The sequence below is a fragment of the Phoenix dactylifera genome, unplaced genomic scaffold, assembly GCF_009389715.1.
Source record: "Phoenix dactylifera cultivar Barhee BC4 unplaced genomic scaffold, palm_55x_up_171113_PBpolish2nd_filt_p 001135F, whole genome shotgun sequence".
NCBI lineage: Eukaryota > Viridiplantae > Streptophyta > Magnoliopsida > Arecales > Arecaceae > Phoenix > Phoenix dactylifera.
Window position 1 is genome coordinate 38,206 of NW_024068477.1, and position 18,773 is coordinate 56,978.

General features: G+C 44.7%; 1 protein-coding gene across 1 annotated transcript; it reads right to left on the reverse strand.

Annotated features, from left to right (window-relative positions):
- Positions 1–10,446: 10,446 nt before the first annotated feature.
- Positions 10,447–12,841, reverse strand: LOC103712621 (probable indole-3-acetic acid-amido synthetase GH3.1). Its single transcript, XM_008799189.3, has 3 exons — positions 12,393–12,841; positions 11,391–12,292; positions 10,447–11,301 (listed from the first exon to the last, which is right to left on the reverse strand). The coding sequence occupies exons 1-3, from the start codon at positions 12,719–12,721 to the stop codon at positions 10,709–10,711; spliced, it is 1,824 nt and encodes a 607-aa protein (XP_008797411.2). The 5' UTR covers positions 12,722–12,841; the 3' UTR covers positions 10,447–10,708.
- Positions 12,842–18,773: the final 5,932 nt, after the last annotated feature.

Genomic DNA, 18,773 nt, shown 5'->3' on the forward strand with positions numbered 1-18,773 from the left:
TCTATCTCAATGGGTTCAACATATTTAACCTGACCAACATCAACATAGTTGCTTTTGTTACTATTGCTTCTCTTTATAAGTTGAAGAGCACCTGTTATCTAATTTAGGAGACTATTGTCAAATCTTATTTGAAAGGATAAGATTTATGGGATATCCTCGATCGATGAGTCAAAAACGATACCAACAGATACCCCAATTATGAGGTTACAAGAAGAAAGTGGAATATGAAATCTAGAAGGGCGATGTGGGTTATTCATATTTTACTTGATAGAGAAAATTATCTCCATATTTCAAATGTACAAGAGCCGAAGAAAGTGTGTGATATGCATGTGACCGTCTACTCAAGTTCTAGCAAGAGGAGACGTCTTAAGCAAAACTTTCCTAAAGAATGAATTTTGGTTTTAGGGTTTCCTAAAAATTCTAAAAAAGAATAGAATTAGTTTAAAGATGAAGACTTGAAGTACGGGGGAGCTGATCAATTTTGCTATGCCCTAAATCTTTCAAACTTAAACCGGTCAAGCTCCCCCACTTCAAATCTTCATCTTTAAACTAATTCTATTCTTCTTCTGAATTTTTAGAAAAGCCTGGAACTAAAATTTATTCTTCAGGCAACTTTAGTTTAAGATGTCTCATCTTAATAGAATTTGAGTGAATGACCATAAGAATATCACACACTTTCTTCGGCTCGTATCTATTCAGAGCCTATTCTAAATTGAGATAATTTTCTTTATCAACTAAAACTTGAATAATCCATACCATCTTCCTAGATTTGATATTCCACTATTTTCTCGGAACCTCATTGTTAAGAGTATCTGTTGGCATCATCTTTGACTCATCTAGAATATTCCATAAATCTTACCCTATCAAATAATACATTTCAAATTAGATAACAGGTGTTGTTCAAAAAAAGAGCCAAGCTGTTGTTGGGGAGATCACGCATGTTAAACCCATTAAGATACAAGGTAGTAGGATCAACCATGATGATTTACCTCTTGAATAACTAAAATAATAGTCTACACACTTGTACTACCGCACAACGAATTATTAGAAGTTCTTCAACCACACCGGGCTACGAATACACAAATTACCAACAATCAAATCGCCACTCCAAAAACTATGCTCTGAATAAATCTGATCAAAGCTACAAATCACTTGTCTATACTTCAACCTCGCTCTGATACCATGTAGAACAACACACTATACAGAGTAGATCCATCGTGCCACCCAGGATCTAGAACAAACATCAAACAAAAAATAGAAAAAAATGCTAGAAGAAAAAAATAAGAGAGAGGAAAAAAATATTTTGTTAAATAATTAGGCCACACAAAAAAGCACTCTCTCACGACTCACTAAGAAGGACAACTCTTTTGCTCTCCCTCTCCCTCTTCTCAAATCATGCTAAAGGAAATGCTAAAGGTCCCCTTAAATAGAGCATCATATAGGTAGGATGTTTGGATCCTACCCAAATTCAAAAACCAACACCAACTAAAAAACAAGATTTAATAACCACTAAAGAATAAAGATAACTATTTTGGAAGGAATAACTAACATAAAACTAAGAGTAAAATCCTAAAGTTATTAAAACTAATAACCAACTAAACAAAATTCTAATAGAATTAGGACTAGGCAATGAATCTCAACAGCTTGATCTATTTATCAGTTAACCACTGGTTGATTGTTCTTTCTTAAAACATATGGGTGACATTAAAATAACATAATTGTTGTTGTTGTATGGACACAGTATCAAGTAATTTTTTTTGAAGGATTACTTTTTTCTCGCGTTAGGAACTTTTTCTGTACGCATGGCTGAACCTAAATGTAAAGACAGGAGGGAAAATAAAACTATGGAATTGGAAGTCCTTTCACACGTGTGCCATGCAGTGGATGCCTCATACAAGTGAGGCATCATGGCCCGAAGGGATGCATCCAAACCGTAACCACCAACACCACCTCCGCCACCTACCGAGAGGCGAGAGGTATGGTATGTTCCCCACGTTCGCGGCGGTCCCCACGTGGTCCGGCCGAGGTCTTTCACCATCGCACGTGTCGCGGCGGTTGGTCAACAGCGCCACGACAAGCCCACGACCGTCTCAAGTGATCGCTGGCGGACATCCGGCGCCGGCGTCGCTTGATTTCCTGTACCCACGTTTCGAGATCATGGTAAGGCCGCCTTTGGATCAAGGGTCCCCCTCTTTAACGTGGAGCTTGCTTGTAATTAATGTGATGCTTCAATTGAAATCTTTAAGAGGACGAAGTGCCATTAGAAGAATTAAGGAATAATTCTTAAGAAATAACCACATTAAGAATCAGGGTTTTGTGCGCTTGACTTGCAGTTCTTCCCGTATGGTAGTTTATGTTGATGCAGGACGAAGGTAGGGAAGGATAGATAGAGAGAGAGGAGAAGAAGAGGAGAAAGAAGAAGAGAAGAGAGAAGGAAGTAGAAAAAAAGGAGGCTAATTTTCATTCATCGTCCATTAACCCTAAACAAATGCATGCCCCATATATATATATATATATATATATATATATATATATATATATATATATAGGGTCACAAAATAACAAATAGGTCCCTACAAAGAAAACAATCCGAAAAGGATCCTTAAATGACAATATGCAAATAAATCCAACTAACATAAAATAAAATAACATAAATCAATCTAGCCATAACGAAAGTGGCTAGACCGTCCTCCTACGACGACCGTGATCCTGCAAAACAATCAGTCCGATACTAAGGTCTGCACCATAAGCCTTTCCCAACCAAGCTATAGGTATTTCTGTAATTAAAATTTGAGCGTGTAGAGCTGGGTTTCATCCAATTCACCGGATTGGTTGGTATTGAATTGTCATATAATCTTATGCAATGCAGATGTTTTTGGGTCAAGCCATAAAAATTAGTGCAACTTGGAGCTGGGAGAGTTCACTACTCTATATAGTTAAAAATTCCTGCTGGAAGGATTGAAACTTTAAATGGAAGTTTCTGGATCGTTTGAGGTTCAGATTTCTTCCATGAATAGTGCTCAAAGGCTTTGATAGAGTTTCTTAGCTTACATTAGCATATTTTGTCAGTTGCTTTAGGTTACATATTCTATTGAATTATAGAAAATTTTCTGTTATTTTTAAAGTCCAATTTCAGTATTTGTTCTTTGTTGAACGTAAAAGTTGCAATTTTCTTCCTTGATTATACTCAAAGCGTCCATCGAAATTTTTTGCTTTTATTAGCCTTTTTTTTTTTTTTCTAAATTGCTTCTCATTTAAGAGAAATTGGAATGCCATAAACTAGATTATAATATGAGGCTGGCGGTCTATGTCAAATCAAATTTGATAAGTTTTTTGCTTTACATTGAGAGCCATCCTTCACCTATCTCAACCAAGATCTTCTGTTAAGTGGCTCATGCTTGTAAAGTGCTATATTTTTTTTGGATGGCTGCCATCAAAAGATAGACAGACATTAAATAATGTGAGTCGTGCATGACATGGTGGGTGACTGCATTGCTCGATCGTTATCCATATCTTGATGGTGCCATCTATGATTGAACAGCCATGCTACCCCTAGTTGTGGCCTTATAGTTGAACTCCATGGTGCTCTCTCAAAAATAATTGTGGCCTCCAACTATTTTCTTGTCGCGTAATGATGGCATTCCAACAAGTACTTGTAGCTGGATTGGAAACCAACTCTCTTAGAAGGAAGAACAAAATAATCAATTAACTATGAAAATCAGAAGGAAAAAAAAAGGTCGAAAGAATAATGCCATAACAATAGTACTAAAAGGGAAGCAAACGGAAAGGGGACAAAAGGATCGGAAAGGATTGCATGGCCGGCAAGATCTTCGGGACGGACATGCTGCATGTGGATTGTCTTCATCCCCGTTTTGACCTGACCCAACTCAACAATCCCATTGGCCGTCCACGTCATCATTGCGTCCCCTCTCTCCCATACACGAAGTCCACAAGTGCAAGCGTCACGACAGCGAGACTCTTGTCCCATTCCCAGCTCCTCGTCGAAGGGCCCAGGCCCATGATGTGATATCTGGGCCAGTTCGATGAGCTTCGAGAGATGGGTAGTTAGGTACGAGTCTGCTCATTTTGTGACAAGGTACCAAAATATGGGTTTGTGTCCCAAAGGCAAGATCTGAACTCAGAACTCGGCTAGGCTAGACCACTTAGCTCGACCCAAATGACCTGTTTGAACTTGCAGCGTATAGTAGGCACGGAATAAGAGCGTCTGTGGTGCTGGAGAACGAGACCCGTTGGTACAGTTGATGTTTATATGTGTTCCAGAAAACCTTTCATTTGATTCAAATTTGTGAGACATTCACATTTACCAATTTTCCTAGTACAAATATTTGCAAGTTGATTGGTGATGCTAGATTGAAAGATAAATGATGTCTGCGGATGTCTAGCGAGAGCGTAAGTACCGTGATTGCCAGATCTAGATGACTAATTTATTTTAATTTACTTAGCATCAAAAATTTCTTTTTGTTGTAGTCTTTTTCTTCATAAAAAATTTATCATCTATCTACAAAAATAGGCTAAAAAGTAAGAAAGAGCACAGCAGCAGGCATGCTCACCAAGATACTAGGCTAAGTGGAAAGTTGTTTAGGGTTTCATGAATCACATTATCATGCTTCTGGTTACTAAAATGTCTTCCCTTCTTGACTCCAATCAATAACATTATCTCCTAAAATTTAGAGGATTATTTGATAGGCACCACTAATTTATAGGTGACATGTATCCTTATAGGATAAATGAATTGTTACACCTTGGACTCATCACATGACCACCTAGCTACGGTTCACAGATCACTTAGCTACGATTTGTGTAAGGTTTAGTAAACTAATTATTAGCTTGTGAGAACTTGTTCCTACCTTAAGGCCCTGTTTGGGGGAGCTTTTGGAGGGCCAAAAAACACTTTCTGGCCCTCCAAAAGTACTTTTAGGTAAAAAAGTGTTTTTGGTAAAATTTCCAAAAAGCTGTTTCAGCTTTTGCGGGAAGCTGTTTCAGCTTTTGTGGGAAGCTGAAAACAGCTTTTTCGCAAAAGCTCAATTTTGGAGCTTTTCGAAAACGCTGTTTTCAGCTTTGTCGGGAAGCTATATTTTTGACCAAAATACCCCCATTTAAAAGTTTCTTTTTCCTCCCAAAAATCTCAATCCCACCGTCTCTTTCTCTCTCACCATCCCCCCCTCTCTCTCTCCCTCTCTATCTCCTTCTCCTCAATGCCGCCGGCCCTCCTACTTTTTTTTTTTTTTGGGAGGCAGCCACCACGCCGGCCACCCGTGGCCGCGCTCCCCAGCCGCCGCTGCGGCCTGTCGCCCCGGCCGTTGCGACCCACCACACAGCAAAAAAAAAAAAAGGAAGGGGAGGAAGGGGCCGCCATGGCCGCTGCCTCCCCGACCGACCTGCCGTCTCGGCCCCCTCCCGAGGCCCCCCTCCCCTGCGGTCGCCGCGGCACGCCGTCCCGGCCCCCTCCCGAGCCCCCCTCCCCCGCGGTCGCCGCGGCACGCCGTCCCGACCCCCTCCCAAGCCCCCCTCCCCCGCGGTCGTCGGGGCCTGCCGTCCCGGCCCCCTCCCGAGCCCCCCTCCCCCCGCGGTCGTCGGGGCCCGCCGTCCCGACCCCCTCCCAAGCCCCCCTCCCACCGCGGCCGTCGGGGCCCGCCGTCCCGGCCCCCTCCCGAGCCCCCCTCCTCCGACGGTCGTCGGGGCCCGCCGTCCTAACCCCCTCCCGAACCCCCCTCCCACCGCGGCCGTCGGGGCCCGCCGTCCCGGCCCCCTCCCGAGCCCCCTCCTCCCGCGGCCGCCACGGCTCGCCATCCCGGCCCCCCTCCCGCGGCCGCCGCGGCCCGGCCCCCCTTCCAGCACCGCCGGCTTCGCGGGAGAAGAAGAAAGGAGAAGAAGGAAAGAGAGGAAGGAAGGAGGAGAAGAGAAGAAAAAAGAAAAGAAAAAAAAAGAAGAAAAGGAAAGAAAAAAAGAGAAGAAAAAAAAGAAAAGGAAAGAAAAAGAAAAAAAAGAAAATAAATAAATAAATATGTATATAAATGAACGAATAAATAAATAAATAAAATAATAAATAAATATATTTCAATGAAATAAAATAATAAATAAATAAATAAAGAAAAATATTAGTAATTATTTAACCAATTTTTTTACCTAGCTAGAAAATTTATTAGAGAAATAAATGGTCATCAAAAGAGTAAAAAATTAATTTATACTAATAATTATAATATTTTATACATTTATTATTGTATTATACTATAAATATAACATAATATAATATTATGTTATGTAAATAATTTAATATTATATTAAATTATTATCTTATAGTATACAATGTTATAATACTATATTATAATAATATTATGTTACATTACATTAATATTATACTATATCATATATTTATGTATTAATATATATTATATTTTATTATGCACTATTGTATAATACTAGTAATGTTCTTTATGGTCATTTTGTCATACAAAAGTAATTTCTCAGTTTGTTTACCAAACAAATGTTAAAGTGCCACAGCACTTTAGAAATGTAGTTACCAAACAGCAAATAGCTTTTTATAAAAGCTCTACTTCCAACAGCTCTACTTCTAACAGCTCTACTTCCAACAGCTCTACTGCCAATAGCTCCCCCAAACAGGGCCTAAGTGACTACCATTTGGTTGTAGTAGGGAGACATCTAGTCCAAAAATCTCCAGCTCACTCAAGGTCAACAAGCAACATTCTTCCTTCTCTTTGCCAACATAAACTTCTTCTTTGGCTTTCCAATCCAGTGCCGATTTTTGTATCTACAAAAAATGCGAAGTCTTCCTAACATGCAGGTTTTTGAAAAGCACAACATTCCTAAATATTTGTGTCAATGTGATCTCACTCCTTTTGAATCCTTCAACCCTTAAATGGTAGTACTCTAGCCCAATATTGGTGACTTTCTAGCATTTTATAGGCCTTAAACCTAGAGTTTGGATTAGAGATTGACTTTGAGATTATTCGATATGGTATCAAAGCCATAGATTTTGAGATAGGTAGTTTGTATGTTTGTGGCTCTACATAACATTAGAGCTATAGATTTTGAGATTGGTGGTTCGTATGTTTGCCATTCTACATTGTATTAGAACCATTGGTTTTGACACTGATGGTCCGTATGTTTGTTGCTTTACATGGTAGCAAAGAGAGGTTAGAATATGGCCACCTGGTGTGCAGCTTCATTAGATTTCTCAGAAGTGAAATCTTTAGAGTGGTGACTTAATTGTTGGTTGTTTTGAAGATGATTGTTTGTTGTGGTTCTAGAACTTCTAGTAATTTATTGTATATATGGGCAAACATATGAGCTCTATTATAATTCGATATTTAGATCGTGGTGGCTGACTTCACCAACATCAATATGGTTGTTTTTTCCACGACCACTTATCTTGCCAACTTCACCAACATCAACATAGTTGCTTTTCTACTACCACTTGTTTTCATAAGTTGAACAACACCCGTAATCCAATTTAAAAGTCTATTGTCATATTTTATTTGATAGGATAAGATTTATGGGATATATTAGAAGAATTAGAGATGATGCCAATAAATCTCCTAATGATGAGATTATAAAAAAATGGAACCTGAAATCTGGGAAGGTGATGTAGGTAATCCAAGTTTCAGCTGATGGAGAGAATTATCTCAATATTTAGGATATAAAAGAGCTGAAAAAAGTATGGGACATCCATACAACTATCTACTCAATATCTAGTGAGGTGAGACATTTCAAACAAAAGTTATTTGAAGGATGGATTTTGATGCTAGGTTTTTCTGAAAATCTAAAAGAAGAGTTGAATTAGTTTAAAGATGAAGATTTGAAACAAGAAGAGCCTAATTGGGTAGAGATCGGAAGACTCGGAGCATGACAGAATCGATCACTCAAGGATCAATTATCTTGAAGAAAGTATGGAGCAAGATCTTGATCATATGGATATTGTAACAAGTTTGGAAGAGGTCATGATTAAAGGACAATTTGATTTTGAAAGTGCTCATAAAATATCAAAGGATATTGTAGTTGATCCATTCATAGAGATCCATAGTGAGAAGCTAAATCATATAAAGAGTCTTATGATGACGTTATCTAGGATATGGATGTTTCTTTTGGAGAATTAGTCAGCCATGCGAATGCAGAGCCATTTAATTTTGAAATAGTTTTAGGGATCAAGTAGTAAGATATGCTTAGCATAGATGATTCATATTGTGCCTTGGTCTTCCACAAGATTTTAGGGCTGTTGTTAATTTTGAAGCTATTATATAGTTTGAACAGTTGAAGACTTTACACATGAGAATCTAATTCTGTATTTAGGAGGTAATTGTCTATAGATTCAAGTAGCTGCTCAACTAGAGGCATGTGAATATGGTCAAATTTTTGTTATTGATTTCATTTATTTGCTGGTAATGGTTAGTGCTTACGATGATTGCATCTCATAACTTAACACTTATCAATCTAGGCTAGATGCTCGATGAAATCTCAGCATCATGACCATGATGTCGATGCTAAAGGAAGTACTAAAAGATATCGCTAACTCCAAAATATACATCGAAAGGCGCTATATAATTATTAGTTTGACGTCATTGCATATTGCTATTACTATAGCAATAATAGCAATGGCTGCTATGGTGTTTCACAACATCAGCAAATCCAACATTGTCGATATGGACTTTGCAAGGAGGGAGAGTATTGGGAATCTATTACTTGTCATGCTTGTAGTAGAATTTTGTTCCTAGTTTATCCGTGTCTCTTATCTGAATTATAGTTGAAATAATTTGTTTTTTAGTGCTAATTCACTTGAGTTAGGTTGAGCCCATGATACATTTAAGTTTGTTTTTTAGTTAAACTGGGTTATTGATGTTTTCCTCTTTTAGTCGAAGATGGCGATTATTTTATCTTATAGTGGAGGAGATAGTATGTAGTTTTATTACGAGAGAGAGAGTTGAGAGAGATTTCTTTTCAATGGGGTGAGGCCTCTTTGACGGTGAAAGTCAAACTCTCTATTTTAGCTTTTATTTTTTTGAATAAATTTATTTTTTTTAAAATTTTTTTTTCCCACCACTATTGATTGATTTAATTGATGTTTGTTCTGAATCATAAGCCAGCATATATTTGATCTACACTGTATAGCATGTCATCCTACAGACTAATATATCAACAATAGCAATAGTTAAGAAATTTTGATATTTCAACATATGAGCATGGAGATATATATGGTTTTGAAACAGACAATGATAATATTATAATACATTTGCTTACTTGACACACACGAAAGAAAATGAAAAAGAGAACAAACAAAGAGCATAAACTGGAAAGAAACAGATGTTGGTCGTTCACGTTTGGCCCATCAACAGAATATGACCTTGTTGGTTCTATATAAAAGTGCCTAGTTGGACCCTGAATGACGCCAACGATCCATGCAGACCCATCCAAATTTTCTTTGTTCTATTACTTTGGCTTCGCGATTTGGATAAGCTCTCCGTTTGTGAGTGTCAGGTCCCCAACAGGAATCATTTTTAAGCAGAGGAACGTAAGGAACCGATTCCCTAAAAATTTGTCCGTTAACACAACACACTCTGACAACGTCTAACCAGATGCGGCGGTGCTTGTCAGGAATCTGTTTCCTTCATGTCAAAAGCTAAAGAACACCTTGGATGCTGCTAGGAAACAGATGTCATATTTCCCCCTCATCTATTGCAGCCTCAGGATATCATTTTCTGTTACCTCTTTTTCTTTTGGTACAGAGGATGATGGAGTCGTCGCCGGGTATTTACTTGTTGACGTGAGATCTCAGAAATAATTCTGGCACTACTAGTAAGAGAGTACTATAGTTTCTCCGTCTCGAATTTTAAATGTTATGGTAGATGATGTTATAGCTTGTTCTGGTTTGCCACTGCATGCATTCTCTTTTTGACCCTCTCTTTTGGTCCCTTCTTCCTATATGTTGCTTTCATATGGCAAATATGGCTTCTCTGTATGAAATTTCTATATATGTATGCGTGGAAGGCTTGCATACAGTGTGACAAAATAAAGAAAACAATGCTGTGAACCATGTCAACCACGGCAGCAAACATTCAGAAAGAAATGTCTGAATTTACCTAATTTTTGAGCACCAACTTACATTAGAGTATCGGACTTTCTTTCTAGATTTAATGGAACACGTCGTTGATTCCAAGCACGGAACTAATGCCAGCCAAGCTGGAAGAAGAGTGCCGACATAAAACATGTAGAGAAAGTTAGCCATCCTACAACTAAAATTCATCGAACCTTGGGTCAGAGCCCACACTTTGTTAAAAAGCCTTGAGGCACATCAATATAATTTCCTGCTTGCCAGAAATTAGGAAGTATGGTGGGGTTGTTCTCAGGGTGCTTTCCTGGGAACAGTCCATGAGGCTCTGCCGAGCAGGATTCTTGGCATAAATTAGAAAAGTGTGATATAAAAATTTTTAGTTAAAACAGAAAAGTGATATAAAAACTTCCTTGGAACAATTTTTACACAAATGGAGATGGAGTCCTCAGTCCTCCTAGCTTCATCGACACCTAATACAAAAAGGAAGACAAACAGAAAGCTAAGGAGAAAAACAACAAAAAGCAAAAAAGGAGATGGGAGGCAGGCCTATCTAGCTCTAAAGGTGGTGACTGCCATGATTAATTGAAGGCTAACATCTCAATTTTTTTTATCGAAGGTTCCTTATTAGACGCCACCATTATCTATGATCCATTGTTTGTGTCCGGCAACCCATTTGGGGCACTTTGGGCTGAAGAACCGGGACTGTACCCGGCCGTCGAGCAGCTCGACGGCGGGCCCCGATCGCACGCACCGCGGTGCCTTGTACTGGTTGATCGATGCTCCCTGGCTCAACGCATAGTCCATGAGCTTGTCGAACGTCCCCTCCTCCACCACTCGGATCTCCAGCGGCCCGATCGACTTGTCGCACGCCCGCCCTTGCCGGTACACGCTATTCAGAGACTCCTCCGCCGCCAGGCAGCAGTCCTCAAACACCGACGGCGGCACGGCCGTCCCACCCGCCTTCAGCTCCCAGAAGAGCACGTAGTGGCCGGGAATGCTCGAGGTGTCGGCATAGCTTGTGTACTCCACCAGCGACGCCCCGAATGGCTCCAGGTGGTTCACCGCATTCCTCACCGCTGCATGGAGCTCCACTTCGTCCGTTTTGTCCGAATCAATGCTTAGGGCCACATTCTTCCGCCGCACAAAATTGAACTGCGGTGCCTTGTCCTTAAATCCGGCGACCCTAAGCACGTCGCCGACTCTATATCGATACAACCCTGTGCCATGACAAGTCCAAAATATCTCCACTAGTACTAATCTAACAAGGTATCAAAACGAAATTATTTGGTAATGAATCGCCATGTACCAGAGTAGGTAGTGACGACGAGCTCGTACTCCTGCCCGAGCTTCACATCAACGAGGTCGACCAGGTCACGTTGATCATAGTCCTTGGCGCCGTGGTTGATATGATGGACCGGAAGGAACTCAAAGTAGGCCATGGTGGGGATCAAGGTGTAGGCAACCTCGCTAGGCTTGCACATGGGATTAAGGTTGATACCGAAGTAGCACTCCGACGACCCGTACATCGTGCATGCCAATGGGAGTCCGCCGCCGTAGAATTCGAGAGTGGGAATATATTGCGCCATTGCGCCGGTGACGATGATGTCGATGTACTTTGTGTTCGGCCATATCCGGCGGATGATGCCCTGCCACGAGGCCTTGCTGCACTCGGTCTCGATCTCGCCTGCGAGCCCGGGGTCCGGCCGGAGCACGCGCTCGACGGCCTCACGCACGGCCCGGTCGGTGATCTCGGTGTCCAGCATGCCGGTCCGGATGTCGCAGCACAGGCGGGGCCAGTGCTTCTCCAGGAATTTGATGGCCCGAAGGAAGCCGGAGGCGAACACAGCGCCCACCCGGACCACGTCGGCGCGCTGGACCAGGCCGCACAGCAGTTGGGCGTACATGCTTTGGTACGAGTCCGGGCACAGGATGGCCTCGTTGGGGCTGGTGAGGATGTTGTAGGGGTCGAAAGGCCGCTCGAGGAAGTGGCGGCTCTTGTAGTAGCTGGTGAGGACCGGGCGGGCGACGAGGCCGCCGGGGGTCCGGGACTCCGATTTCACGAAGTAGAGGTACATTGCTTTGCCTTTGTCGAGGCCCGGCACGAATTGGCTCATCACCGGCGTCATCAGGCTATAGAAAAGCGATCGACGGTCGAGCTCATCGTGGATCGTGGGCATGAGCTTGCGCTCGCCGCCCGATGTCCCGGAGCTGCAACCAATAAATAAACCATGTAACAAGTTTAGTAGTGCACCGCTAGCTAGTGCACGAATCGGTGGCAAGGTTTATGGGAAAGTGACGATTAACAAACCTAGTGAGGAACTCAGAGATGGGGCGGCCGGAGAGGATGGGCGAGGTGTCGCCATGGGCGATGCGGAGGACGTCGGGCTGGAGATCTTCGTAGGTGATGACAGGGATGAGGCGTTTGAAGGCGTCGGGGTCGGCGGTGGCGTGGCCGGACAGCCCATGGCGGTGCAGATACTCGGCAGGTGCATTCTGGGTAAGGATCTCCGAGAGCACGCGGCGCTGGACCTCGTCGGCATTAACAGTCACATCCTCGACGTAGTCAAGAACCTTGCGGTGCTCCTCCGGTGCCGCGGCAGAGGCCCAGGTCTGCATGGGTTTGGGAGCTTCTGGCATGGTGGTGGCGGCGGCGGCGGCGAAGCAAGACTTGGAGGAAGGGGAGATATGGAGAGAATGGAAATGGATTTGGAGAAGGAATAGGAGGGAGGGCGTGGGGGGAGAAGAGATGAGGGGCTTGTGTGTGGGAAAAAAAAGAGGGGTAGGAAGGGATATATATAGGAGGAAATGGGAGGTGGGGGTGGAGTGTGGAGATTGTCTGTGTGTCACTCATGCTTCAAGCCATACAGTATAAGTGGATGGTCATTTTAGATAATTCTATTTGCTGCCTATTTACCTTTACCTTCTTCTGTTTTTTTTTTTTTTTTTGGATTTGGTTAACTTAGCAGGATGAGATATAGCTTGAGCGAGAGCCACAAGGTTAAGCAGTGCGCAAGCTTCACATATTGTCCATATTTTTCGTGTACAGTTTATATGGGACATGTCATACAATTGAAATGACCTCAAAATATGAGGAGGAGCACCTATCATTTAGGCCAAAACATAGAGTCCTTGTCCATAGCGCCCTTTAAATTGGATGTACATCCATTATTCACTATGCGGAGATGTTTTGCTGTGTATTTGATGACTAGAGTTGCAGATTAAGAGTAGGTTGGAAACATGGAGTTAAGCAACAAACTGGGGCAGGTTATATGTACAGTGATTTATATTAAACAAGCATTGTTATTTATAATTAGATTATATATAAAATGCCTATAAACAAATAATCCTAAATTCCTAGCCTACTAAATTTATTTATCGTACAACGCTTCGTAACTCAAAAAAATCACGCAAAGAGGTAGCTCAACTACCTTGCGCGGCTTTGACTTTGCTCCATTACGTGGCACATATCATGATGCCGAAAAAAGGGAACAGTAAGATAGCAGCACGTCAATGTGATGACCTTTTGCGTGCGAAAATTGAGCTACTAAATAAGTTCAGGTCTTACCCCCCCAAAAAAAAACATATATGTTTTATGACACAAAAATAATGCAGAACGGTATGTTTTTTATTTCATTAGTTTCTTCCCACCTTAAATTTTTGCCATCCACTTTTCTTGATTCCCAATTTTATGCCAATATAATGCATAGGTAAGATAACTCCATTTTTTTAATTATTTAAAAAATTCTAAATTATTTTTTTATTCGATACCATATAAGTCATGTGCTTTATGATTATACTAATAAGAATTTGGATATTGATCTTTAATAGGGTTAAAACTGAATAACCAAAAAGACGTATGTTGATCAATTTAGAAGCCATTACATTTGGATATTAATATGTACTTGCTATAATGAACAACTTTCGTATGGTAGAAGTTACCAAATAAAATAAAATATATAGTAATTACTATATTATTATATTTTTCTTAATTGTTTATGGTTTAAACCAGTAAGATTTTTTGATCTAAGTTATCTTGGTGAGTAGCCAAGATTGAGATGAACCAAGATTTTTTTTTTTTTTATTTCAACTAATATTTTCAAACCAAAATTTTGTCTGAAATAGTAAATCCATGATACAAGTTATACTTAAGTAGATTTTAAAATTTATTAGTAAAAAACAAAAAATATTGGTCAATAGGTATGCATCAGTTGATATCTATCATATCGAGAATCAGTCATCTGAGTTGGCCACGTGATATGACTACATGAACCCTACAACGATACTCTAGATCATGTAAGACCTATGAGATGAATGACATCTCCAATAATACCAGAACAATCAAATTAAATCATGAAATTTAGTCATAATAATCCAACTAAATAAATCCATCATTATCAAATAGCAAAGCATGTTCAATTACAAAATTTTAAATATTCATCTAGTATCAAAAAATCAATCATCTAACTAATGACTCCATTGCTCGAACTTTACGCCCAAATCCATCCAATATTAAGCATTATGCAACTTTGAAAAATAAAATACAACAAGAAATATGAGCTTTATAGCCCAATAAAAATTCTCCATGCACGCACATCAGTATGAAGATGAAAATAATTTTTAGCAAATATATAGCTGATAGAAAAATAGTAAGATTTATACATCAAAAATCTAATAATTAAATAAATGTTTAATGGATCCAATGTATATGTTGCTGGTGGTCCAAACCGAGAACGATTGACACGACGGTGTGAACGGGGTTCCGCCTGAGTTGTCTTGGTTGGTGCTGGTTGCGCTCCACCTTCCGCCAAGGAACCTGCAAACAAGCCTTGCACCACCACCAGGGTGGTGATGGCCCTCCGACGGTCAAGTCAGAGGAGATTGGAGGAGGAGAGATGATAATCACAAGTGGGAGAGAGTGCTCTGGGAGGTATTGCTTACCCCCCCTTCTCCCCCCAGCCGCATATCTACCTGGCTGGGAGGTCTCTCCGGGGGGTTTGTCGTCGTGGGGCACGATAGAATGGCCACTGACATGGCCGTTACGGGGCGTCGTGGAGCAGCGCTGGGTACGGTCATGGCAGGGCGTAGTGGAGCTCCGCTTTGTACGGTTGATACAGGAGATCGTGGGCAGCATCGGGTACAGCCGTTGCAGGGAGTAGTGGAGCAGGAGGCCGCGGCGTGCCTCTGGAGAATAGCCTGTCGTTATCAAAAGATCTCCGACTCGGGGTCGGAATGCTGGATCATAGGGCAGCCGACCCGGGGTCGGGCTGCGAAGCCGAGGAGGTCCGACTCGGGGTCGGAGTGCTGGATCATAGGGCAGCCGACCCGGGGTCGGGCTGCGGAGCCGAGGAGGTCCGACTCGGGGTCGGAGTGCTGGATCATAGGGCAGCCGACCCGGGGTCGGGCTGCGGAGCCGAGGAGGTCCGACTCGGGGTCGGAGTGCTGGATCATAGGGCAGCTGTAGCTTTCCTGGATACGCGTGCCGATCACGTGGGGCATGGCGGCTCAATTCCCCCATAACAGTAGCCCCCACTTCCGAGCCTGGAACCAGAAGGGGAACAGGTGAAGGGAGTGATGTTTCGAGATTGCCGCCATCCTTCGGAGAGGCGCGCGCGCTTCAAGCTTCCCGCCTTCTTTATGGCGTATGGCGGTTGCTGCTGACCTGGCAACCTGAGGATTTCGGCGGACATCCTTCCTTAATGGTGTCGATTCGCCTTTGGGGTGCGAGCGACCCTTCGGCGGCCAGGCGTCTTCTGGCGTCATCGAGGTGTCACTTGCCCTTTCGCCTATTTAATCGGGGGCCCTCCCCCGTCCGTCTTCTTCTTTACGGACATTTTCGAGTTTCTCCTTTGCGCTACCATTGTTGCCGCCGAAACGTTCGCTTGCTTTTCCTTTGACGCTCTCGGAGCCATTCTTCCTCCTCTTCAAGTGAGTTTCCCACTCTTCTACTTTGAGCTCTTCATACTTTTTCTTTTTGTACTAGTGCACCCCAGTCGTTCCGGCCTTTCCCTCCTTCTTGACCCCGTCCTGACCGTAGATTGGCCATTAGGGATGGGCGAAGTGGGAGCAGATAGCATCAAGTCAAAACTGGTCGCCGAGGACTTAGACGGATTTGTGGCTCGGTACCACCTTCCCGAGGCCTGCAATGTCACGCTCCCAGGGCCTGAGGAGAGGATGTCTCATCCTCCTCGAGGGAAGATCGCCATCAATGAGGGCATCCTCCAGGCCGGGTTCCGCTTTCCCCCTTCAGACCTAGTCTTACAGGTGCTCCGGGGTTTAGGAATGGCACCGACGCAACTGGTGCCGAACTCGTGGCGTGCTCTGACGGTCTTCCAGGTTCTCTGTCGCTTGCATGCGATTCCCGCCACCTTGAACGTTTTCTGGGAGCTCTACGGCCTGAGCGGCCACCCCCAGGACAAAGGGTGGTGGTGCTTCGCAGCGCGGCGAGGGTGCGGCCTTGTCAAGGAGGGTCCTACCTCCATTCACCACTGGAAGGAGCGCTTCTTTTTCGTTGATGCAGACCCCTCCTGGGAAATCAGGGCAATCTGGGGGACGCCGGTGAAGTCCCCAATTGGCCTGTCGAAGTTGTCGAGGGAGGAATCTGAGGGCGTCGCCGCCTTGAAGGGGTTGGTCGCCGAGGGCCAGCTTCCCCCGGTGGGCCGCCTTATTTCTGAGGATACCTTGGTGAACGTCGGTTTGAGCTCGGTCCCCACCGACCGTGAGTCCGCCATCGTTTCTTTAGCTCTTTTCTTCTCTTTCGTTCCTTCTTCCTTTCGGTTTCTCAGTCCCTGACCATCCCGTCCTTCTTGCAGAGGTCGACGACGTCGTGCGGTCGGTGAAGTCGAAGGCTGTTGGTAGGGCGTCCCTGCTGGAAGCAGTCCGGAGGAGGAAACGAGCTCTTCCGAGCGGGGCCCCACCGGCGAAGAAGTCCCGTAAGGAGATACCTCCGATGCCGACCGACGAGTCCGGGCCCACCGGTCAGGGAGATGTCGTGGGCACCGACCGGCAGCTGACGCTGTATCAGCCCTCCGGTGGTAAGGTTGCCGCTACTCCGGAGGTGCCACCTGAGCCTGCTCAAGACGGACGGGTCGGACGTGATCGGTCCCCGACCCGGCCTTCGACTCGGTCGGCTCCTGATGACTCGAGGAGGGACGCGCCGAGGCCCCGGCCGAGCGGGACCCTATCAATTCCTGGGGCGACCCCCGCCCCGAGCGCGATCAGCCGGACTCTTCCCCAGGCGATGGATAAGGGTAAGGCTGCAGAACCACCATCCGGCTCCGGGGAGAAATCGGGGTCTGCCTTCACTACCGATGGCGCCCGAAATCTCATCGAAACAGTGTTGCTGGAGAAGGACCGTCGGCGGGTCCGGGAGTTGGATGTCTCTGACGTTGGGGCCGCCAGCTGCGTCTGTCTCATGTCGGTGAGTGTTCTTCTGGCCGTCTCTCACCATTTATTGGCTCTGTTGTTCTCCGCCTGACTTCCTTATTTTTCCTATTTCTTAGCTCGCCCAGTACATGATCCGTCTGGAGGAGTGCTACAAGGAACAGGCGGGGCTTTTGGCGAAGGCCGAGGACCGGCTGAAAGCAATGGAAGAGGGAGGCCGGGCTGCGACAGGCAGGACGACCGGGGACCTCGAGGCGAGGCTCCGGGAGGCCGAAGAGCGGGCACTCGGCTTCGCCGCCCTGGAGGAGCAACTGTCAGAGGCTCGGGAGCAACTCAAAGCCGCCTCGGGCCTCGAAAGCAGGGTCAAGAAGGCGGAGGAACGGGCTGAAAAGCAGTCCCGGAAGATCGCGGACTATCGAGAGCGGTGGGAGAAGGCCCAGCGGTCTACCGACAACGCCTGCGACCGAATCCGCTCTTTTGAAGCCAAACTAGGCGAACTGGAGTCGGCCCTGGAGAAGTCATGCACGGACGTCCAAGAGCTCCGTTCGCGCCTGAAGGAAGCCGAGGCCGCTCGGGTTGCTACCGAGGCGAAGCATAAAGAGGCTCAGGCTGATCTGCTGAGGGTCTCCTCTGAGGCCGAAGGCCGGATTGTGGCGAAGGTCTTGGAGGCCAAGGCTCAGATTATGGAGCGAGCTGAGGCGGAGCTGGCCGAGAAGAGGGCGGAAATCGGGCGTCAGGCGGTAGAGGCTTATCGCCAGTCCGCCGAGTTCGCCCATGATATGTCGGAGGCAGTGCGGACCTATCGCCAGTCTGACGAGTTTGTCCATGACGCGTCGGACGCGGGGGCCGAAGCCTTCACCTTGGGCTTCGAGGAGGGCCTGGCAAGGGTGTCGGCTAAGTATCCCGAAGTTGACCTGAGCGAGATCTCCCTCCTGGACTCCTCTCCGGCGCCATCGCCTGCTGGTTCTCCTGCTGCTTCCCTACCTCCCGCGGACGAGCCCGGCGTTCCCGACCCGGGAGTTCCTCCAAGCTGACCTCTTGTACCTTTCATTGTCTTTTTTATTTTTGTATGTCGGCGCTTTGCCCAATTGTATGGGCCTCGGCCCTGAAAATTAATGCACGTTGAATATTTCTTCATCTCACCCTCGTCCTCTTTTTTTTTTTTTTTAGCTCTTGGTTGCTTCTTGCTGACTTTTGATTCCCGAAGTTCTTCCGGCGCTAGGCCAGGCATCCGAGGGTTAAACCTCAGGAAACTCTTCCGGCGCTAAGCCAGGCATCCGAGGGTTAGGCCTCAGGAAATTCTTCCGGC